The following is a 24,517-nucleotide window of genomic DNA, read 5'->3' as shown; positions in this document are numbered from 1 at the left end:
CAAATACCATATAACTTCAGTTATTTGCAGAAGATAAAGAAAAAGCAGTTAGCAAACCCTTAGTGTCTAGCAACAGAATCATGTTACCAAAGGGAAAAAAGAGAGTAGAGGGGACTATTGGTTGGTATTGGATGTTGACTGGACATAGAGGGTGGCTTAGTGAAATATATGTAGTTGCTGAGGTGAAGAAACGAACTCCTGAATCCTTTGTAGTGTTTTATGAAAAGATAAAGAAAAAACAGTTGCAACAGACACATTAACACAACTTCTTACGATAGCTGACAATACCTACAAAAAAAGCAAATTCTAGTTCAGAAGGATTTTTTTTGTCTTTTTTTCTTTTGCAGGGTTGGTTTAGCCCTGGCCAAGTCTTTGTGTTAGATGAGTACTGTGCCCGTTATGGTGTGAGAGGCTGTCACAGACATCTCTGCTACCTTACAGAACTGATGGAACATTCAGAAAATGGTGCTGTCATTGACCCAACCCTACTCCATTACAGCTTTGCATTCTGCGCCTCTCACGTGCATGGCAACAGGTATTTTTACTTGCAAACACCCAGTGAAATGTGTAGGGTTGACTTGGGAAGAGAGAAAAATGTATTTTCCCATTATCACCTAGTAACAGATTTTAAATAGCATGCTCTTCTTGCAAAAGAAAACACAAAGGAAGAGTGTACATCAATATGCTGTTGAGTTAGGTCGACTGTATTTTATATTTCTTTTTGCCATTAAAGGCACTTGACAGAATATCTATGAGATGAGAACTTTTCCTTTAGTTCTCATGCACCTCCTAATACCGAGGTCTGCCCAACTGCAGTGTCCTCTGTGTGCCTGTCATAATACTCATGCATGTCTGTGTAGGGTTTGTTGATAGATTTGAGTACACTTAGTGATTCTTCCTGTACTGTTGCGAAATAAGCTCTTCATTGATAAAGCAAGATGAATAATGAGGTTAATGTAGAGGGTTCTCCCACCTGCTCCCCTGTCTGCCTTTCACAATCAGGGCTCCCTATTTAGTACCCTGAGCCGGTGACCTCCTTTCTCACTTTACTAAAAGGGCAAAAAATGTTCAGGCACCCACATCTGTGTACCTCTGAGCTTGAAATCTCATGTCACTCCTCCTTCTCTTACTCCTTTTCCAGGGATCCTCTGCCCAGGAGGTACCCTGTATCCCCTTGCTTTGACCATTATCGATCTCTCCTACTCCCCGCAAACCTAACATCACCTAAGCATCACAGTATAACAGAGGGGAGAGGTTTTGAGGCCAGACCTCCTGACTTTAAATAGAAGCTACTTACTAGGAGAGGAAGGGCAAACTTCTTTTCATTTGTTTTAAAGATTTATTCACTTATTTATACAAGCACTGGGTACAGTCAGAAGCACAGGAGGGTGAGAGAATCCACCAGAGCCAGAGCGGGGAGCAGAACAGGCAGACTGACGAAGTACACTGCTGGGGGGAGCAGCGGGCGCTGCAGGAGAGGTCTGTATGCCATGTGGGACCCTCGCCGGTGGCCAGGGATCGAACCTGCACTGCAGAGGCTGCGGGCAGCTTCACAGTCCAGCACTCAACCACTGTGCCACCAGGGAGGCCCCAGGGCAAACTTATTAACCTGGTATGTCTCTACTTTCTGATCTGTAAGAAAGATCAAAAACAGTATTTCTCTCAGGAGTCATATTGTGCTAGGGATTAAAATGCTTTATATATATATATATAATATATATATATATTAATATATATATACATATATATTATATATATATATATATATTAAGCCAGTAGAGTAGGACCTGGCACGTGACTCTTCCAACAGATGTTAACTGTATGGTTACCCAATCTGACTTCTTTCCACTGTTTTCTTTATCTTCCCAAACAAACTTCTGTCATCCCTCCTCCATACCTCTGACTGGACCCCAGTTCCTACTTGCCAAAGAGGCCTCTTGAAGCAGATCATGTGATGACCTCATCTGGGGCATCCCATGCTTACTTTCTTGAGAAGTTCATGCTGTGGATCATCCACGAGTCTGGGCTGCTAGGGATGCTGCTTGTCACCCAATTATATGCTGGCTTAACTTTCCTCTTGTTTGATTTTCGACTAGCCTTTTGCTAATCCTGCTCTTTCAGACTTCCAAGTCCTGGGTGGTGTTTTCTCACATCTATTCTTGAATTTTATCTCTTCTTCCTGAGAATTTTTCTTTCTCAGTGATCTTACCCCTCTCCACAGCCTCAACTCTCAGTCTCTATATAGATATTCCAGCACAGTTACTCTCTGTACTACAGATCTCGCTTGACAATTGGTGACTTACATGTTTTGATCAGCTCTCTGTGTAGAAAATTAAGCCCATCATCTCCCTAAACTAACCCTTGTACCTCTTTTAACTCCTAAGCAGAGTGTTTAGCAAAAAGTAATACTGTGGACACAAAGTAAGTGTTTAGTAGTAAACTGTTTGATGAATACATGAATAAATTCATTAACTGTATTACTAACTTAATAATTGATAAAATTAACAAAAAGTACATTTTTATCACTTCTACTAATTGTCCATTCATTTTTCATTCACCTTTTTCTTTCATCCTCTGGACCAAATTGGTTGCTCATGTCAGTATTTTGTCTTTATCATACCTCAGTTTCTGTTGCATCTGCCCTAATGCTTCCCTTCATTTTTTCTTAGATATCTTTTTCATCTCTCTGCTCCTTTTTTTCTTTCTATAGTAGTCTAGCAGACAACCCACATTCAAAATTAGATGAGCTTTTTCTATACACCTTTTCAAAAATGTAAGTGATTCTCATTTATTACTAAATTATAGATTCCAAGCATCTGTTCACCCAGTCTTACCTCCAGGTATTACTCTCCACATAAACATTACCCCAATCGGGCTTTTTTTTTGCTCTGAATGATAATTCTAACTTTTTCCAATTTTTTTTTAAAGATTTATTTATTTGTTTGTTTGTTTGTTTGTTTGTTTGTTTATACAAGTACAGTCAGAGGCGCGGGAGGGTGACAGAATTCACCAGAGCGGAGAGTAGAACAGGCAGAGTGACGAAGTACACTGCTGAGGGGAGCAGCGGGCGGCAGGAGAGGTCTGCGCGCCATGTAGGACCCTCGCCTGCGCCCGGGAATCAAAATGGTGCTGCAGAGGCTGTGGGCAGCTTTGCAACCCAGCGCTCAACCGCTGCGCCACCGGGGAGGCTCACTTTTTCCAAGTTCTTAACAGATATTACAAAATTCTCTAAGAAGACTTCTTTTTTTTTTTTTTTTTTAAAGATTTATTTTTATTCATTTATACAAGCACTGGGTACAGTCAGAAGCGCGGGAGGGTGAGAGAATTCACCAGAGCCAGAGCGGGGAGCAGAACAGGCAGAAGGACCGAAGTACACTGCTGAGGGGAGCAGCGGGCGGCAGGAGAGGTCTGCGCGCCATGTGGGACCCTCCTCCGGTGGCCGGGGAGCAGCCGGGGATCGAACAGGCGCTGCAGAGACTGCGGGCAGCTTCGCAACCCAGCGCTCAACCGCTGCGCCACCGGGGAGGCCCTGTCTAAAAATCTTAAAACCTCTTATCTGTGGTTTTCTCGTGAATTTCATCATGTACCGTATACTAAATGCACACGTCTCCACATCTGCTTCTATGCTGCTCATACTTTTAATGTGAACACTAGTTTTCATTCACCTGTTAGCCTCTGTGTACCTCAAACAGTGCCTTATGCCTTTCAGCACATGTTAGAAATTTGTTGAATTGAGGTGCCACTGTTGCCATTTCTCATCCCCCAATAAAATAAGATGGATCCTAATCTCATAAAATTTTGCCTCATATTGAACACAGCCTTCCTTGGGAATTTAGCTTATAGTCACTTTTTCCTGTTACCCAAATACTCTGCACTCAGCAAATTTGGGGGAGGGGGATCTTGAGGGTTGTTTTTTTTTTTTTTACTCAAGACTGTCTTAATTGCTCCTGACCAATGGTTAGCAAAAGGGAGGGGTCGGGGCTCCCCAAGATTTGGCAGCTCTCTGAAATGCAAGAGGATATAAGTAGGTTACAGTGAAACAGACAAGCCCGAAGGATTTCATTTGATCAGATTGTTCTCATGATCAACACAGAAAAATAAAGTGAGGATATTAAGTAGGAAATTCAGCTGATGCACCCCCAAAATGCATGTGTTTAAGACATATTTCAATGGAAGGTTACTGAGGAAACTGGAAGCTGCTGCCACCACCTGGGAGGCAGCCTGATTCGAATCTGTATGTTGCCATAGTTACTTTTATTCCGCAAAACTATTGTTTTCTTTATAATGGTACATTACATTGTAAAGTGTAATCTAAGGTATGTTTATATGTTCATGCATATATTAAAGCTAATGCTACACACATCTATTTTCTAGGTTAAAATATGTACATATTCAGGTATCTCTGGATGGTGTTTTAGAATAGAAATTTGAATCAGTCTCTGATTCCACATTTAGGTCACATGTAGCTTGAGGAAATAAAGAAGTATAAGTTCTAGAGAAATTCAAACCTCAGTTTAGGGAAGAATTTACCCAAGATAAGCTAGAAGGAAGGATGTTGCGTGTAATTTTTCAAATCTGGCCGATGTCATTCAGAAATGGCATGCTGTCACAATGAAAGAATAAAAGGAGGCAAAAAATCACCTCTTTAAATCTTGGGTCTGAAAGTTGCAAACCAACCAATGTTGGGCAAATCACGTGACCTTTCTGATATTCAGAATTCTCATGTGTAAAAGGAAAACTATGAATGTGAAGATACTAGGTAATTAAAACATACTTTATCGGCATGGATGACTGTGATTATTCTAATCCTCTTCCCTTTGTCACCTAGTCACAAGGATATAAATCATGAGAGGAGGAAAAGCAGGAAAAAGAGGTAGCTATGCTTGTAATACCTCATGCTAAGTGGAAATATTTCAATGTGTCTAGGTAATTATGCTCTTAATTTCTTTACTAATAGAATATTCAGGGTTTAGCAACCTCCCCTTGTGTTAGTGAACCTCTCCTCCTTGTCTGCAGCATCTGATGTCTGTACAGGCTTCCATTAAAAACACTGTCAATGTCAAGTCTCACTTTTCTGCTGTGTCTGCCGTAGTCTCTTTTTATGATCCTTTCTACATCTGTCAGGACACATTCAGAGCGTCACTTTGCTCATTACCTGAACTACCTCTGTCAAACATTCAAAAGGAAAAAAAGATCGCCTTTTGTTATCTTTGATCGACTGAAGTGAAGGACAATAGTGCCGCCAGACCTGAAATTTTTCTGGGAGCACCTTATTACCCGGCTTGAGCTCTCTACCTGTGTGCCTTCTGTGCAAACACATCTGCTCTGAAGAGCACTCCGAGTGTCTCAGGAATAAAAGAAAAGAGTTAAACAGAAAAGGTCTGGCTGGTACTGAGACTGAGGAAAAGAGAAAAGAAAGGGAGAAAGAAAAAAGTGAGTCAAGGACAGAAACACACACTCTCCTGCACCCCCGCGCTGTGAATGACCCAGCCTCTCACGCCACCGCGGTGCTGCTGACAACTGACAGGGAGAAGAGAGGCTTTTGGAGACAAAGCATCAGAGGGCAGAGTTCTAGGTCGATGTGTGTGGTTATACATCTAGCTTTGTAAGTCAGGCTGAGGGTGGAAAAGCTAAATAGCAACGCAACATGGCTTTTATGTCCCAGTTTAATAGAAGATACCCAGCATGTTCATGGACTCTTTTGTGATTTAGAGCCGCCACACACCTGACAGAGGCCAGCTCGGATGTGCCCACCTCAGGGGCAGGGCCCGGGAGGACAGCCTGACTGTAACTTGTGCATCAAGTAACCCCCATTTTCTCTGGGTTCCAGATCATGTCACACAATATACCCTAGTGCGATCCCTCTTCCTTGCAGGTGACCTGTGGTTTCCTCTCCTCTGACCTGTCATGTCAGAAATTATGCTTCCACTTCCGGCCTCTAATTTTACAGGCAGTGATGCCTTTTTCAAGTAAAATCATAGATAATTGCCTCAAATAGAACTATCAAGAATCTTCATTACCTCTTCTTAGTTTGGGTCTTTGATATATAAATTACAGATATTAAGTATAAATGTCTTTGATATATAAATTACAGATATTAAATATAAATGTTCCATAAATTGTGACTATAGAGGCACTTCTGGGACAAGTAGGCACCAGATCAAATGTCATAGCAAGTTATCCTGAGGTCATGCCAGATTCATCCTATAAGCCACATTTTCAAAGGTCAAGATGAAGCTGCCCAAGGATGCCTTGTAAACATGTGCTGGGGTTCTATCTTGATTCCATCAGAAACTGTAGACCAACCCCAAATCTGCCTCAGTCAGACTTCCCCAGCAAGATCATCTATTAACACTGACCTTGAATTCAAATTAAAGCAAGATAATTATGTCTTACAAAACAGACAAAAACAGAAAATGGGTGGTAGGAGGGGAAACTTGGTCTGTTGGAAAAAGCACAGAGCAAACAGCCCAACCTTTGTCTTCCTGCCTTGGCTCATCCACTGAGTTATTCTTTTTGAGCAGTTGTCCTGACAGCCTCAGTTTCCCATCTGTCTATTTTAAATAATAAGAGCAATGCTGCATGTCTGCATGGATCCTGAATAAATCAAACAGAATCATGTAAGCTCTTTGTAAATGATGCATTACCACTTAAATAACAGGTGGTGATACTGCACATGGAGGGGATGAGTTAAGCTTTGGGGAAGTTCTCTGAAAAGACCCACGGCACAGGGGGACTTCAAAGTGTCTTTGTTATACAACATACTTTGGACAAATCTGAGGCAGAGGTGAGAATGAAAAAGTGTTGAGGAGGTGATTCACTTCATCTACTGTGTGTGTTATGTAGAGGCGCCATGGTGAAGTTCTGGGGTCTCCTTTTCTTCCTTTTGTCCTAGTGCCTTATGTTGCTGGAAAGCATTGTGAACCCAGCAAGGGAGTAGCCAAGGCACAGCCCAAGCAGGACCCAAGATCCCATCACTGGAGGGAACTAGGGAGATAGTCTGCACTCTGGGGAATAGTTACCAGGGTCACCTAATGAAGTATCTATCCTGTTTTCCCTCCACACCATGCATTTTTCACAAACAGCTTCTGGAATTTTCTGAAATGTTGCATGATATACCTTACCTACTATACACAAGTCACTGAGGAAGAGGCGGAGCAAAGGGAATTTTCAGTAAATGTTAGGAAATATCACGATAGCAGTGAACAGATGCAAAAGCAGCTCCTCAGGGGTAACCTTACTGCATCTTGGTACCAGTGGTGTTAGGGAGAAAAAGGGCATGAGGTCTTGGTTTGGATCTCCATGTAGCTTCCTGGCATACTGAAGTGTTTTAAGAACAGGGTATATAAAGCTGCTACATAAATACAATCTAACAAAACCAAAAAGCTACACAAACACCCCCACATACCTGTACCACATACCCTCACAGTTACCAGTCCTTTTATATTTCTGTGTTGATATATAAGTTTGGCCCCTTATTTTCCATTCTCTTACTGTTTTTATCAAGTGTGGGACAGGGGCTGATGTTTATATCCCCAAATATACCAACCTTAATTCTCTTTCATTTTAAAATCATCTTGATATTTCATTTCCCTTGAATTTTCAAGTGTTTTATATCAGTGATTTTAATTTAGATTAGAAGAAAGTTTGTTAGTTTGTTTCTAGGAGAGGCTAGTTAACCACGTGGTATCTGTGGGTGGGCTGTCTGCATATCACGACTTGAACACAAACACTAAATCCCAAGCTCACCTATCTTCATAGAGCCAGAGTACAGCTTTCTCTATAGAAGTGTCTATAAAAACCTCAAAAGAAAATGTAGCAGAAGAGTCAAATATATAAAGTAGTAAGAGGGAAGACTGCTTGGAAAAAAGAAAAATATAATTTTACATTTCTGTTTTCAAAACATTTGCTCAAAATCTGTATCTTCTATCTCTGTGAATGTATAGGGGTAGAATTGATTTCTTCTTTATATTTAAAATTTCAGGGGATGTAACAGCACATTAGTGATGTAATACATGGCCATCCAAATAATAGATCATTTTGTTTCAAGTAAGAGGTGTTATGTTAGGGAGCAAAATAAGAAATTATTGTTTTTCCCCTCATCTTCTGCCATTTCATATTCTTGTGCCGTGTTCCTCTCCTTTTTACTCCTTTCACAAATGGATATTGGTGGGAAGTACACGAAGTGCAAAGTGACTTCTACCTGCTGTGCTGTAGGCAGAATTGACAACTCAGATATACCTCCCTCCAGGTGTCTCTCCCCTTCTCACTCTCTGGAGGAAGCTGAGCCCTACATTCCTCATAGGAGCGGGCAGGCGAAAAGAAGTCTATGCGAGACTCAAAAGCACCATGAAGGTTATCATTTGCCACTCATTGTTGCAAAATATTTTTTACCGCTAAACACCAAACTGCCAGAACAAACAACCTTACCTGATAAGTTTGGGGGGGGAGCATAAGAAGGAGGGTGACAGGAGTCTGTCTCATCAGTTTACCAGACTTTTCTATACATTGTTAACTCCTGGTATATTTCCTCCACTCACAAGCTTACTGTCCCAGGCAATACGCAAACTCTAAAGTCGAGGGGATGCTGTCTACTGATAAAACTGACTAAGAAAATAACCAGAGATGATGTTAGTTTTATCAAGTAATAGAACAAATGTTCATCAGCCCTGAATGATGCTTTTTTAAGTGGGAATTGTGGGGAGGTCCCCTGACTAAAATGATTTGGGGAGATGTTGTTTAAACAAAAGTAAACAGCTTTCTACTATCAGCCATCTTGGATGCTATAATAAGTCATGATGGGATTGTGAAGCATGAGAAGCTTCTAATTTGTACGGCTCACACACACGGGTTTGCTTTCCCCATGCTGTGAGAGCATGCCCAGAGAGGTGGTTCCAGAAAACATACTGACAGCCAATAAGTTCTTTTTACTCAAATTGCCAAGATGAAATGGGTTTGAAACATGTCAAAATTAGGACCTCCCTGGTGGCGCAAGGGTTTAAGATGCAACCTATGAAACTATCCACAGCCACTGCAGCACAAGTTCACTTCCTGGCCAGGGAGCTACCCACACGGCACAGCAGGCCTCTCCTGACTCACCCACTGCTCCCCTCAACAGTGTGTTTCAGTCAATCTGCCTGTTCTGTTCCCCATTCTGTCTGGTGAGTCCTCTCACCCCCACGTCTCTGGCCTATACCCCAGTTCTTGTATACATACATAAATAAATCTTTTTTTAAAAATGTCAAAATTAGTTTGTATTGAATGCATGGGTCTTAGAAATAATTATTTTATAAAAAACTAAAAAAATGTGTCCAACTCCAAACTGTTGAACCAAGAGAAACTAAGATATCCAGGTTAGTCAATGTCTGAATATTTCCTTTACCCTCATAGAAATGAATTTGACTGAACTACCCTAAAAGTCATGGAAAATAATAGAAAATATTGGTAATAGTGTTCCTCTTGTTTATGAGTTATTTAAAAATATGTTTCTCAAAGCTTATGTTTACTCATTACAGGAGGAATTGGTAATCATAATAAGATATCCAATATATAAAAAGCACTTTCACTTTTTGATTTCACTTAATATAATCACTTTATAGCCACCCATTTTGTCCCAAAAGCCACTATTTCATCTTCTTTAATATCTCTGTAGTATTCCATTGAGTTTATATTCCACAATTAATCCATTCATCAGTTGAAGGGTATTTAGGCTGGTCCCATGACTTGGCAATTGTGGACAGTGTATACATAAGTCTTTTCATATTAGAGTTTTTATATTTTCTTTGATAGATACCATAGGTATTGCTGGATCATGTGGGATTTCCATCTTTATTTCATTATTTTTCCATAGCGGCTGCACCAATTTGCATTCCCACCAACAGCTCCTTTTTTTTCCTCCACATCCTTACAAACATTTGTTGTTTCCATTCTTTATGATATGGGCTATTCTCACAAGGATGTGGTGATATCCACTATGATTTTGATTTGCATTTCCCTCATAGTAAGTGATGCTGATCAGTTATTCATGTCTTTAGCCCATCTGAATGTCTATTTTAGAAGCATGTGTATTTGGGTCTTTTGCCCATTTTGATTGGATTATCTGTGTTGTTTTTTTGTTCTATGTATATTTTAATAACAGCCACAACAAAGAAGATATTGATGAGACAAGAAGTATTTGGCTTATCAGGAAGAGTAATTTTAGAAGTAACTTACTTTTAATGTTAACTGCAGCAAAGTTACAGTTCATTTCCAATAGTTCAAATTCAGAAGGCCACTTCATATGTTAATGTATAATTCATAGTCTGGCATATATACTAACATAAGGATGTGAATAAGGGCAAGTCCAAAATATTAACTGTTGTATTTCCTGCCAAATTGTGAACTCAAGAAAATGGCAGCCCTGCCCTGTGTATGACAGTATCTTAGTGGAAGTCGACACAAGTGTTGCTTCCTTGACTTAACCTTCCTCATTTTTCATCGCCTGGACCCCTGGCTCCATTCTATCAGATAGGTGAAGTGCCCCAGTGATGTTAATGTGAAATTTACTCTCTCACTGACATCACTCAGATATATAATTATGTGACATCTGTCAGAGAGTAAAACTATGGGCCTCCCCGGTGGCGCAGCAGTTGAGCGCTGGGTTGCAAAGCTGCCCGCAGCCTCTGCAGCGCCGGTTCGATCCCCGGCTGCTCCCTGGCCACTGGAGGAGGGTCCCACATGGCGCGCAGACCTCTCCTGCCACCCGCTGCTCCCCTCAGCAGTGTACTTCGGTCCTTCTGCCTGTTCTGCTCCCCGCTCTGGCTCTGGTGAATTCTCTCACCCTCCCGCGCTTCTGACTGTACCCAGTGCTTGTATAAACAAAACAAACAAACAAACAAATAAATAAATAAAACATGCCTCTAAAAAAAAAAAAAGGGGGGGGAGTAAAACTAAAGGACCATATCAATCACCAGAACAATAAAGTTCTTTACTCTGTATCATCAAGTTTGCAGAGATATATTTAATGAAATAACCACCTACAACTTAGTGGTACGCATTTTTATTGCTGTATTTGTAAAACATAATGTAGTTATATTTTTTGTCTGAATGCCCAGGTTTATAGATTAATTTAGAGAATTCAACAGTTAAACTTTTGTGGTCATTGTCAGTATTTTTTCATAAGTTACAGTATGGTTTGGGGATATCATTTGCTCAATGGGAATGGACTTTGAAGTAATATGTGAAAAAATTCTATTTATGTGACTGAAACTTTGTGGGTAGCTCATGTTCATTGCTTTATAATTTATAATTCAGCCTTTCTCCTTTTTAAGTTATTTAAAAGACCAATATTTTGCCATTAGCTTTTCTAGTTAATGTTCCAAATGCATTCCAGTGAAGTATAATTGATGTGTTCTCACTATGAAATTGATGTTTATGAATGAAATTTAACAAATATTTTCAAAGCATAAATTCCAGCCCTGTGTGAGTTTCTGAAGTAACAAATTATTTACTGTATATTGGGGGGTGGGGAATTCTCAAAGTTAAATGAGGATTTAATGTGAATAGGTCTTTATATCAGTATGAGTCAGATATAACTTTAAAATTTATTGCTTTTATCTGAATTGGCTGCTTTACAAATACCAAAGATACACATGCATATACATATACACATATATACACACAAGTACTTACACACATATATGTGTATGTGTTAAAAAAAATGGTGGGAGCATCAAGTAAAAATCTTTGGGGTAAGTTTTTTAACTTAGGTAACATTGGTTTGTATCATTGTTTGTGTTTTTGAACCACAGGATCTCCCTGTTCAGGTGCTGAAACCATGCTACATCCACCCCCAGATATCCATAGTCCACGACCATAGTCCATTGCACTCCTAGTAGGAAAGTTATTTTACACATTCATTTCCCTTTGTTTTTCATAATCCTCATTTCTACCCATTCCAAACATGAACATTAAAATTTTAGTAAGTTGTACACCAGTGAGAATGGCACATATTAAAAAAACTAGCAACAACAAATGTTGGCAAGGGTGTGGAGAAAAAGGCACTCTTCTGCACTGTTGGTGGGAGTGCAAACTGGTCCAACCACTATGGAGAGCTGTGTGGAGATTTCTGGACCTACTAAACATAGAGCTTCCATATGATCCAGCAATTCCACTCTTAGGTATTTACCCAAAGGACACAGAAACATCAATTCCAAAGAACACCTGCACCCATATGTTTATAGCAGCACTATTTACAATAGCTAAGCTTTGGAAACAGCCCAAATGCCCAAAAATAGATGACTGGATCAAGAAGATGTGGTCCATATACACCATGGAATATTACTCAGCATTCAAAAAAGATAAATACTTGCAATTTGCAGCAACATGGATGGCGCTGGAAGGGATCATGCTCAGCGAAATAAGCCAGAAAGAAAAAGAAAAATACCGGATGGTCTCACTCATAGCAGGAATCTAGAGAACTTAAATAAGGGACCAGGAAAATGAATAACTATAAGAAAGTGAAAATCAAAATCAACAAAAAATTATGAACCAAGAGACACTTTTTGGGGGGTGGGGGGGCGGGAGGGGAGGGATTGGGGTCAGAATGGGGTGGTTGCAATTGTATGGGGAATATAAAAATAAAATTTATAAAAAAAATAAAATAAAGGAAAAAAATTCAGTAAGTTGGAATGATAAATACACAGCCTGGTTTAAAATATATGCTTTAAAAAAATAGGCTAGTAGGAAAATAAATGATTGGTGGTAATTACCAAATGCAAAAGCTCATTTTGTTGAAATAGATAGTGAAATTTTGAAGTGAATGATATTAATATGTCTTTTTCCATGTGTTAACAAAGATAACATTTAAAATTTATGTTTGTAATGTTAGGTGATACTGTATAACCAGATCCTTAAATTGTTATTGAATAAATTCCAATCCCTGCTGTTAGGTGTGTTTTATTTTTATTTTCCATCCTCATCTTAAAGCAGATTTCCCTTTTGTCTTCCTAGCTATTTTAAAAATCCTAATCCTTGACTTCATAGGGATATTTGGGTAAATATAGATCTCTTAAAAAGAAGCCTAACAGGTCTTTCTTCCTATGTTTTCATTCAAATATTTTATTTATAGGCCCACATATTTTTTTTAAAAAAGCAGTAAACCACTATATGTACCTGAATTTTCTGTTTCTTATAAATCTCTAATGTCATACTGCTTTAATTTTTATTTGGATAAGAAGTAGTTAAGACATTTTGTCTTGTATTTGATGTATTTTTTATAGTATTTCCATTCAGGGGAATTCATTTAATTGGTCAAATGTTTGGTGCCACTATAAAACACTTTTCACTGCCATTCTCAAGGACTAGTCATTGTTTTCTGTAGATCTGGAAAATATTTATTGTAATCCTTTACCTTGAAGGCTGTCTAAAAGAAAATAATTCCCTTCTATTCATTCCAGGTCAAAATATGAAGCAAATAGCTACAAATAATGTGCCAACAAATTTCCTCTATAGACACAAGTATATGTGTACTGTGAGCCAATATACATAGTTTTTAATCATTTGCACTTTCAGGATAGTATATATACATATATAAAGATATAAAATAGATAAAAGTGAAAGTTATTTGAGTATAAATTGATAAATCTGATTTTTTTTTTTTAGGCCTGATGGAATTGGAACTGTTTCTATCGAAGAAAAGGAGAGATTTGAGGAAATAAAAGAGCGACTCTCTTCCCTCTTAGAAAATCAGATAAGCCATTTTAGGTATCTGCCTTGTTTATTAATACAAGTATTTTTTTCCTTGGTTTACTCAACCTGCCAGTCCCCCTCAAACTGTTTATTATGTCTTCCTGCTATTACTCAAGGACTATAGTAGTTTGTCCTCCCTTGCTTACAAGAGATGTTCCACATCTTCCTCAGTCTGCTCTGCACAGCCCACGACTCTGTTTCCAGCTCATGTTCGGGGTCCCCTTCCGTCCTCTGTCCGGTGCTCTGTGTCTCTCACTTGCCTTGTATGCTTCTCATCCTGGCACAGCCTCGTCCCCAGCTTGGTGACTATCTCTCCCTCTCTCTGTGTTGCCAGGTACAGAGACTCCCACACCCTGCCTTTACAGTGAGCTTTTCTTGATTATTCCAGTGAAGAATAGAAAAGCTGAAGTCTTTTAGCATTTATCATCTGTACTCTTCTCTTGTCATTCATCAGGTAGTTAGGATACATGTGGCTTAAGTCTCCTTTTTATTTGCATTTTGTGAGGGAAACAAAGGGGGAGCCACAGTCCCTTTCATGGTCCTTGCTCAAAGAAATATTGATACCAAGTGGCAGATAAAATCCTGAAAATATTTATTTTTCCCTTATATTGATAATTCAATAGAACTTAATGATTGAACATGTAATATGCCAATACTTGGACATTTCTAACACTGTTCTCATTGGACTCAGTGGAATGTTGCCACGTTGGGCTGTGTGTCTTTACTATGCCCATTATGTTGTAATACGTTTCAGGTGACCATATTAAAATAAACTTAGTTAATATTCTCCATTAAAAAAAAAAAAACCTGTTATTTATCCGTTTGAATGCTGTATGGCTGCTCTGAGCCTCAATTACCTTATCTGGAATGTGAAAAGCTTAGATCCGGTGATTCTGAGATGATTTTGAAGGAAGAAATTCCCACAGGGTGGACTGTAGCATCTGGCCCTTCCATTAGTGATTTCAACTGGGCCTGGTACCATCACCTGAAGGTAAGTGAAGTGAGCGAGGATTTTTGTCGTTGTCACAGTAACCAGGCAGAGATGCGATATGGGGGGTGGAGTGATTCCGTGCTGGGTTTGAGCAAAAGTGCATGGCACAGTCTCACATTGAAGATTGTCCCGCTGGAAAGGCATATAGGTTCGTGTCAGGAAATACTGATCTAGATAGACAGCAGCGTTCAACTTACAGAGCTAAGATTGAATTCTTTGCTGACTATTTTTTAAGTTTGTAAACAAAATAGAGACCAAAAGAAGGCTTTTGTAATTGCCAGGGATGTTTCCGCATTTGCTGCTAAGACTATTGTCTCTTAGATTGTGTGGAGAACTTTAAATTTATGTCTTTCAATGCTAATCCATGTTAGTTTCCTTTCTCAGACATTACTGAGTCAGAAGTCATCATTCGATGAATATCTTATCAGTGACTGTGTAAGTCGCTGTGTTTATTTGTATCAGTGCTTCCATCTACAAGTAACAAATCCAGCATCAAATTGGTTTAACAATATATAGATGTTTATACTCACTTACCTGCAGGGGTCAGGGAGGGTGACCTTCAGTAACTCTCACTCCTTTTCTTTGTGATTCTCACTTGACTGTCCTTGCTAGAATGACTTTTCCCCCCATTGGCAGCAAGACCAGAGGATTTCTTGGTCTCACATCTATACTTGCCAGTATTCAAAGTAAGTGATAGAGGCCTCCCTCTCTTGGTTCTCTTAAGATCATGATGACTTTCCTTAGAAGAGCCTAGTAAACTGCCCCTCATATCTCATTTGCCCCAATTTAAGTCATGGTTGCAACGCTGAACCCAACACAGGGTTCAGGAGTAGCCCAGGCATTAAATGCCTGGACCCCCAGGATTGAATTGACCTGATCAGAAACATCCCACCAAGGGTATGTGAGCCCACCTGCCATCCAGCAACAGCACAATGGGAGGCGAGGACTCAGCAATTGTTCTCATAATTTACTGCATTAGATTCTCCAGAATTTTTTTCCCTCTTTTTCTCTCATATACACATCCTCTTTAAATAACTTCTTTAAAGATGACCTCAGCAATCTTTTTAGCTTTTATCTCTTCAATGTAGTGAGGACAAGAATTAAAAACAACTGGTCTAGACATTTGGATTGACTTTTATATTTCCTTTTATATTTGTAGAGTTTGTATGAACTTTACAATTTTTTTTTCTGAGTCCATAGAAGACTGGACAACATGAAATAGGATTAAAGTAGCAAGGAAGAAATTTTAGGCAGCCATCATAGGAAAATTTAGAAAAGAATTTCAATTTCCCATGAAAATCTTCATAGGGATTCTATCATTTATCTTCTTTAGTCACTTATGTTGAACTATAGATATGACATAAATTACTTAACTCACACTAACCTAACAACAGTACTATTAATATATGTATACTTATTAATGTATGTAATACATGTGTGTAGAAATTTATTTAGGCCCAACTGAATTCCAGAAGCGAATTTAAAAGACAAAGATGAAATAAGACAAAATAAAAATAAATGAGGAATTTTTAAAAACAGAATACTTTCTGCATTTCTGGTTTAACTTCCTCACAAACCTAACTGAAACAACAAAGTAGTATGTTCCAGAAGCCATGACTCCCAAAGACAATAAAAATAAAGAGGAAAAATTTGCAAGTCAGATGGATGAGTGGTACCTAATTTAGTCTCTCAGGAAAGACTGAATCATATAGACTGGCAATGAGGAAAGCAGAGATGCAATCTCATGTCATACAACCTCCAAAATGTTTAGGAATTGCTAGGCTTGAGCCCTTTGAGAAATTGAGTAAAGGACAATTTGTCATAAATCTACTTACGACACACTAGATCCCCAGATCTCGTTTCAAAATCAGCAACCAGGCTGCTGCTCCTCGCCTGGCAGAGCATGGTGGATTTGTTCCCCCGAGAGGGTAAATTAGAGGGTTTCTGGGTGAGCTAAGGTGAATGAGGGAAGGAAACATCAGGTCCAGCTGGAGTTAGGGGTTATGTCCAGAAGCAGGGAGATTAAATAAACGTTTATGCTGAAATCTGAGAATCACAGTCTTCTTCCAAATCACACACTTGCCTCCAAAATGCTGGCAGGCAGGCAGACTGGCTTCTACCTTCCAGGTACATTATAAATGTCTTCCCCAGGGACTCTCACTAGCCCAAAAGAGAAAAGCTAAAGCTGTGGATAATAGAGACTCCCACAAATTGCCCAGCCAGATTCCCCTTCAGAAAAACCATAATCAACATCTGCCCACAGAGGGGCATATAGCTTCCACTCTGGCTTTTAATAGCATGCGTTTGAAAATGATCAGACAGCCAAAGTCAGCTGACATTTGAGGAAAACATTTAATAAGGCAGGTAGAGCCCCAAACAAGTAAATAACACAAAAAAATCTTGGAAAAAATTTTATATGTAGAGAAAAAAATAAATGGGGTGAGGAGATGATAGAAATCTATTACTGATATCCTAGGAGAGTTTTGAGAAGGTAGAGCATCAGTAAAACAAAACAAGATGTCATGAGAGAACGAAAAATGACAAAACCACACAGAACAACAGCAGTGCTTATTAGTTGTATGCAAAGAACACACACACACACACACACACACAAAACACACACACACACTATGGAAAGATTAAGTTAAATAAACCAGAATATAAGTAGGAGGTAGGAGGTAGGGAGTAGGAAAGTAAGAGTATAAAGAAAAGAAAAATTAAGAAATTCCCCCTGGAATTTCATCATCATAAATAATAGGAATTTTAGAAACAATTAAGGCTGAAGGTAGGTAGGAAATTGTCAGTAAAACTATTGAGAAATTTGTTCCAGAATTAAAAGATACAAGTGGATTAAAATAGATACTCATCAGGGTATGTCATCATGAATTTTCAGAATCTTGGGGATGCAAGAGGACATCCTGAAATGCAAGGAATAATGAATCAGAATGACTTCTCAAATAGTTATTGAGTGCCTACTATGTGTCAGGCAGTGAAGAAAATAAATAAGTGATGTTCTGAAGCTTTCACTTGATGTAAGGAGCAATACTGACTGTAATCCTGAAGGAAGATTATTTCCAACCTAGAATTCTATTCCAGAAAAACCCAGGTTTTTGGTAATGATAGAATTACCATTATGGGTAATGCTAGAATAGTATTTTTAGAGATGTGGACCCTCAACAGGTAATTTCCTTTCTGGGGAAAAATTCACCAAAACAAAATAAAGAGGAACAGCCTAAAACAGGAAATCAACTTGAGAGGGAATCTTCATAGTGCTGGTTAAATAGCGATCTCAAAATAACCTTGAACTTAGAGACCAACTGTTTCTGACTAGGGAAAGCCAGAAATTTTTCAAGTAGATTAAGTTTACAAAACACTGAAATATTTTGACCACCTGGTATAGAGTTTTGAAGTTATTTAAATTAGATATATTAGGGGGCCTCCCCGGTGGCGCAGCAGTTGAGCACTGGGTTGCGAGGCTGCCCGCAGCCTCTGCAGCACCGGTTCTATCCCCGACCGCCAGGTGAGGATCCCACATGACGTGCAGATCTCTCCTGCCACCCGCTGCTCCCCTCAGCAGTGTACTTTGGTCCTTCTGCCTGTTCTGTTCCCCGCTCTGGCTCTGGCGGATTCTCTCACCCTCCCGCGCTTCTGACTGTACCCAGTGCTTATATAAATAAATAAATAAATCTTTTTTTTTAAAAATTAAAAAAATAAATTATATTAGTTATTTTAGAGTTTGAAGTTACATTAGATTAAGTATATATGAAAAATAAATTAAAAGCAGAGTATATAAACAAAGCAGTAAGCAAAGTATAAAAATACTCATACTGTAAATACTATATGTCAGTTATCTAGGACATTTACATAACTAATATAATGTGAATACTGAATTTAGATATAAGACCCCCGCCCCAAAAGGATGTGATTGTATTAAAAGGTGGGAAGGACAGGAATAATATTTAGGGTTCAAGAAAGTAGACTTTAATGAAGAGCTGCTTAAGTTCAAGATAAAGCAACAAGGTGATATTTACCCTCCTACCTGAAATGATTTTGTATCAAAATATATGGGAAAAAAAGCTTCTTAAATACAGACAATAACAGTGATTCCTGAGAGATGGGAAACAAATGAAGTATACCCTTTCATTGTTCCCTCCCACTGTAAGAGTGTCTCTAAGCCCTGATCCCAGAAGAGGGAACCTGGGTTGAACTGATAGACCCCCTAACAGGAGATAGAATTGGTGGTACAAGGAGCCCAAGATAGAGAGTTCTCAAGTCAAAGCTCTAAAGAAGAGAGAGAGGGAAGAGAACTAAAAGTATTTGCTGAGGGTCTTCTGGAGTCTTCAGCAAGTAGAAATCAGCACATACACATATGATGAAACCATCCAAAATCGGGCAAAGGACTTGGTGAAAGAATGATGGAGAAAACCAAAGCTAACAAAACACTAAGATTAGTTCCACTTTCCACTACCCAAAGTGGAATACCTTCTAGTTCATGGGCATCAGGTAGATTGTTACTGTCCCCACTCAACAGTGGGGAAAAAGCCTCAGAATACATTACCATAACCATCTCCCCTAATGAGGATTAAAAATCAATATTCAGTTGAATCACACTGGGTCCTAGGTTTCAGAACAAAGTTAAAAGGATAGGACAGTATTCAGTCACCTCTAAAATAACATCACAATGTCTAGCACCCAGGCAGAAATTTCTAGTCATGGGGGATGTAATATACAGCATGTTGACTAAGTTAATAATACTTGAAAGTTGCTAAGAGTAAATTTTAGTCATCTCATCACACAAAAAATGTGATTATGTGTGCTGTCAGGGGATAACTAGACAGTGTGGTGATTATTTCACAGGATTACAAATATCATATCATTGTATTGGACACTTGAGACTAATACAATATTATATGTCAGTTAGACCTCAAAAAAAGTAGGAATGAAAATGAATACAAAATTTCTAGGCATACCAAGAAGTAGTAAAATATGACCAAAGAAGAGAATAGAACGATCCAGCCAGAAGTGAAAATGATACAGAGGATACAGATATAATTACTAAGCAGTCTTACTAAAAAAATAATTATTTCTGTGATATACATTCAACCTATTAGGCTATCTATAGAAAACCTACAGTGAACATCTTAGTTAATACTGAAAGGCTGAGTACTTTCTGTCAGGATCCAAATTAGGCAAGCTATCCACTCTCACTACTTCTATTTAGAATTGAACTACTCCAGCTAGTGCAGTGAGGTGGTAGTGTAAGACATCCACACTAGAAAGGAAGAAGTAAAATTATCTTTATTTAGATGGCATGGCCATTCTATGTAGAAAATTCTATGAAAAATACCAAAAAATATCACTCCTCTAATAAGTAGGTTTAAAATAGTTACATGATCCCAGGTAAATATACAAGTGTCAAATTCTCTCTAGGTACTAGCAACAGATGACCAGAAATTGAAGTTAAAATGCAATGCCATTTACAGTAGTAACAAAAATTATTAAATACTGTGGTTTACTTTGACAAAATATATGTTAAACCTGTGTGACTGAAAAATACAAAGTCATACACAGAAATTTAGCAAAACCTATAAAAAAGACAAATATACTGCATTCTTAGGTCAGAAGACTAAATATTAATGTGTCAGTTTCTCCTAAATTTATCTATAGATCCAGTACTAGTTAGCTCAACCAGAATCCCAATAGGATTTTATAGGAATTGACTACAAATTGTGGGGAATTGCAGTATATCCAAATGCAAAATAGTAACCTGGACAGTTGAGTGCTACTGTATTCTATTAATATAGATTTTTTTTTAAAAAATACCTACTGGTATGGATGTGAAACTGGAGCTCTGAATACTCTGTTGAATTTAAAATGATTCAACCCACTTTGTAAAATAGTTTGTAGATTTTCAAAAATTTAAACACCCATCATTATGACCCAGCCATTCTTCTTATCGGTAGAATGAGAAATGAAAGTATATGTCCCCACGAAGATATGTACATAACTGTTCATACCAGCATTATTCATAATATCCAAAATACGAAAACAAGCTAGATGACTGTTAACAGGAACACAATATACAATGTATTGGAGTAGCTCCAAACAATAACAAGAAATGAATTATTGATAAGCGCAATACTACCATGAATGAAAATTGAAATAATTATTCTGTGAGCAAAATCAGACTTTAAAAAGACACATGCTGTATGATTCTTCTTAAATAGAAAATAAAAATAAAAATGGCTATGATTGCCAGCCCCAGGGATAGAGAGGAAACTTTGGAGGGTCATGAATATGTACATTACATTGTTGATAGTGATGGATTCCCAGACGTATACTATTAAAAACAAGATTACATGCCAAGTTCCATGTCACCAAAACAACATTTAATTACAGTGTCATGTCTTTTGGAAATAGATTCTTAAACCAATCAATCAAGAATTACTTGATGAGCATTAGTTAGATAGTCTGCCTGCTAGACCCCTGCCATCCCCTAAAGAAAGGTAATCTTGCCATAACTTCACTTTTTTGCTTGATATAGCTTTCCTGTTGCTGCTCCCTTTCTGCATAAAAGTCTTTCACCTTCTACAGTTCATTAGAACTCCTCTGTGTCTGCGAGATGGGATGCTGCCTGATTCTAGTTGATTCTTGCTCCAGTAAACTCTTAAATTTCTTAATATAATCTAATATAATAGGCCTCAGCTTATCTTTCATCAGTATCATATATAAAAACTTATAAATTATATACATTAAATATGTGCACTTTATTGTCTCTTGCACCTCCAAATAAAGCTATTTAAAAGTCTTTCCTGCCTCTTTTTTTATAATGCAAAGTTAGTAAGATAATATTTATGACTGGAAAGTATAAATTAGAAATATAAGCATTTAGGTTAGAGATGTTATCTTTAAAGAGAGAATCAGCTAAAAGTTAAAAACACTTTTTTTCTAGAGAAATTACTTAAGAAGTTGGTTGAAGCTGGTCTAAAGGACTTCTGGTGTTTGTGTTTTTGTTTGTTTGTTTGTTTTACATTTTAAAGGGCAGGTTTATTAGGAAAAGAAGAAAAAGAGAGACCTGCATTATCACAGGCAGGCAGGAGAACTGCCAAAGAACTTCTGGTTTTCATAAAATTTTTTAGAAGATACTTTCTCTTAAACTATGTGCATATATAAGTGAAAACTATAAATACTATGTTTTAAGGTGGGTAAGGAAAAGAAACAATAATAGAACAAGTCTATGCAGGCTAATTTATCTGTGAAATTAATTTACTAAAGTGGGAAATGAGTCATTTCAGTTGATTCAAGATTAGGTATTAAACTTGGTTGAATTTTATTTGATAATTGAGTGCTTTCCATTTTGTTTTTCTATTATAGAGCTGCAAAGTGGTAAAACCCAAAATATTTATCCTGAAAGGCAGAACAAAACAATTCCTTCCTTTTAAAACTTGTTTTGTGAAGATTAATTAAGCTTCTGTATAGTTATTTTCTGTACTTTATTGATTCAGGATTACTTGTACCCTGTAAATGTGTTGAATTATTTACACATCATGGGCAGCTAATGCTAATTCAGAACATACCCAGTGGGACCTCCGAGCCCTGAAATGCTAAATGTAATCTGGGGATCAGTAACATTCCATTCATAAAATGTGTCACCCACAGGTTAATGGAAATAAACAATAGGAAAGACAATGGGTGGATTATGCAAATACACTGAAAAGATTTAAGCAGGGGGAGGGGACTACAAGAACCCAATTTGTGTTTTATTTAAATGTGGATTAAGGTTTATGGTATACAAAATGATTAAAGCTACTTTACTAATTTGCTAATGCTCTAAAAAAGCATCACTGCACAGGAAGAACTCTTATCTAAATAAATTGATTGTGGTTTTTTGTGTGTGAAGGGGAGGCTAATAGGGTATAGAGACAAGATTAAGTGATGGAGATTTTAACAGCAAATTAAATAAATACAGAATTCTAAAGAAAACTTTGACTAGGTTTGTACAACACTTGCTTGCATTTATCTGAAATTATGAAAGTTTCACAAAACTAAAACGCAGTCCTAATAGAAATTAAGTGACTTTGTGAGAAATCAATTTTTTCCTTTAAAATTTTATCTTATAAAATAAGTTAAACTTAAAACATGTAGTTTTTAGGGAAATCTGTTTAGATTATGGTGAAAATAATAATTCATTGTAAATTAGCTCTTTGGAAATATGTCTGCTAAATCCCTGATATGGAGGGGGAGGGAACTGAACTGATTTTCAAGTTATTTGAAGATTTCTAGTCAGAGCAAGGTGGCAGCTTAAGGACAGACAGCCTGTAGCCCTGGATTTTGGGCAGGGGCAGGGGGTTTTGAGAGGGTGTTTAGCTAAACCTGGTTCTACAAAGCCAGGAGCTCCAGCAGGAAGGAGCTGCCCTGACATTCTGTACTAAGTGGTAAGTGACCTGAAGAGAGACCCCCCATTGTAAAAGCATTAAACCTGTCACCACTGTGTGGCAGTGAGCTTCTGAGGGGTCCACATACTGTCCCAGCTTCTGACCCTGACTTCAGAACACCTGCCCTCCTGTCGCTGGTGTACACGGGGACTAGAAATACTGGATTAATGACTCTGCAGGCAAAAGAGCTGCAGAAGGTTCATGTGCTTTGCGTGGGGAGGCTGGAGAGCCTTGAGAGATAAATGTCAGGAAAAGGGGGAACTGGAACTTTGTTTGGCCTAGAAGTTGTATCTGTGGTATATTTCCATCTTAAACCATACATTAAAAACTTGGAGGAAAGGGGAGTGGTATTTCATTTTATTGGTAGAGCTTGAATAGCAACAGGCCTTAAAGAAGAACCTCTTAGGAAATGAGTTTTAAGTATTTCTTTACTCTTTGGATCTTAGAGCTTCTTTGTCGGTTACTGTTTTCTTTCTATATCTGTAGCATCAAAACTTAAACAGTTTTGTCATCAGTTTACACTCTCACTACAAAATTTTTCTGTGATGGGATTATGTGAACTGCTGCCGCTAAGTTTTTTCCAGTTGGTTTGTGTTGATGCAGCTGATGGCGAAACCTCAGCTAAGCTTGGTTCCACGGTTTGAAGCTATTTTAACCACCTTTCTTTATTTTCCATTAATGCTAAATGATAGACAAATTTTTCAGCTGTCCTGGATATTAAACATTTGACCTCTTCGCTCCTTCTTTTGTTTTTAAAGATACTGTTTTCCCTTTGGACGACCTGAAGGTGCCCTAAAAGCAACACTTTCATTACTTGAAAGGGTATGTTTGAACAATTTTATAAATTTTTTTGTGTTCTCAATTGCTGTGAATTTTAGTTACTGAAGTAGGCAGACTACCCATTCCCTCCCAGCCAGTGTGTCTCCTGAGTTAACAGCATTCAGTAGTTCTCACCCCATCTCTTGCTACCTCCAAATTCCCTGTATCTCTCTTCCTCCTCCTCAAAGTTGTTCAGAAGCCCCACCACAGCTGTCCTATGCTGAGCTTAGGACACCCTTTTGCTAGTTTTTTCCCTAATAAAATGGTCATTTTTAAGTTAAGTATAATTAGCTCTGTTTTTCAGACTTCATGGTTTTTTATTACCCATTTATTTGTCCTTCCACCTGTCACATTTCTTATATCTGTAAGATTTATCATTTAACAGTCACAAATCTGTCACTCCTTTCCTCTTCATTTATCTTAAAATTTCTTTCAATTTGTGTATTGCTCTATTTGGAATGGGTTGCTTTAAATTATTTCATGAATTGTAGAAAATTCATTTTCCCCGCAAAAAATAAGTAGTAAAGTTTGAGATCCAATAAAA

The 24,517-nt window shown here is 38.1% G+C and overlaps 1 protein-coding gene across 15 annotated transcripts in view; it reads left to right on the top strand.

The window, feature by feature from the left end:
* The window catches only part of CADPS2 (calcium dependent secretion activator 2), a gene marked incomplete at both ends in the record, with an annotated part of 405,485 nt that overhangs the window by 285,469 nt on the left and 95,499 nt on the right, over nucleotides 1-24,517 (top strand). For all 15 annotated transcript variants that reach the window (XM_084229261.1, XM_084229256.1, XM_084229258.1 and 12 more), the window contains 3 exons: nucleotides 348-535; nucleotides 13,642-13,743; nucleotides 23,913-23,976. In XM_084229261.1, the coding sequence (XP_084085387.1) occupies nucleotides 348-535; nucleotides 13,642-13,743; nucleotides 23,913-23,976 (354 nt within the window). The remainder of the gene's footprint in view (nucleotides 1-347; nucleotides 536-13,641; nucleotides 13,744-23,912; nucleotides 23,977-24,517) is intronic.

Source organism: Talpa europaea, assembly GCF_964194135.1.
Source record: "Talpa europaea genome assembly, chromosome: 3".
Classification (NCBI taxonomy): Eukaryota; Metazoa; Chordata; class Mammalia; order Eulipotyphla; family Talpidae; genus Talpa; species Talpa europaea.
Note: the sequence above shows the minus strand (reverse complement) of the source record. Positions and strands in the feature narration are given on the sequence as shown.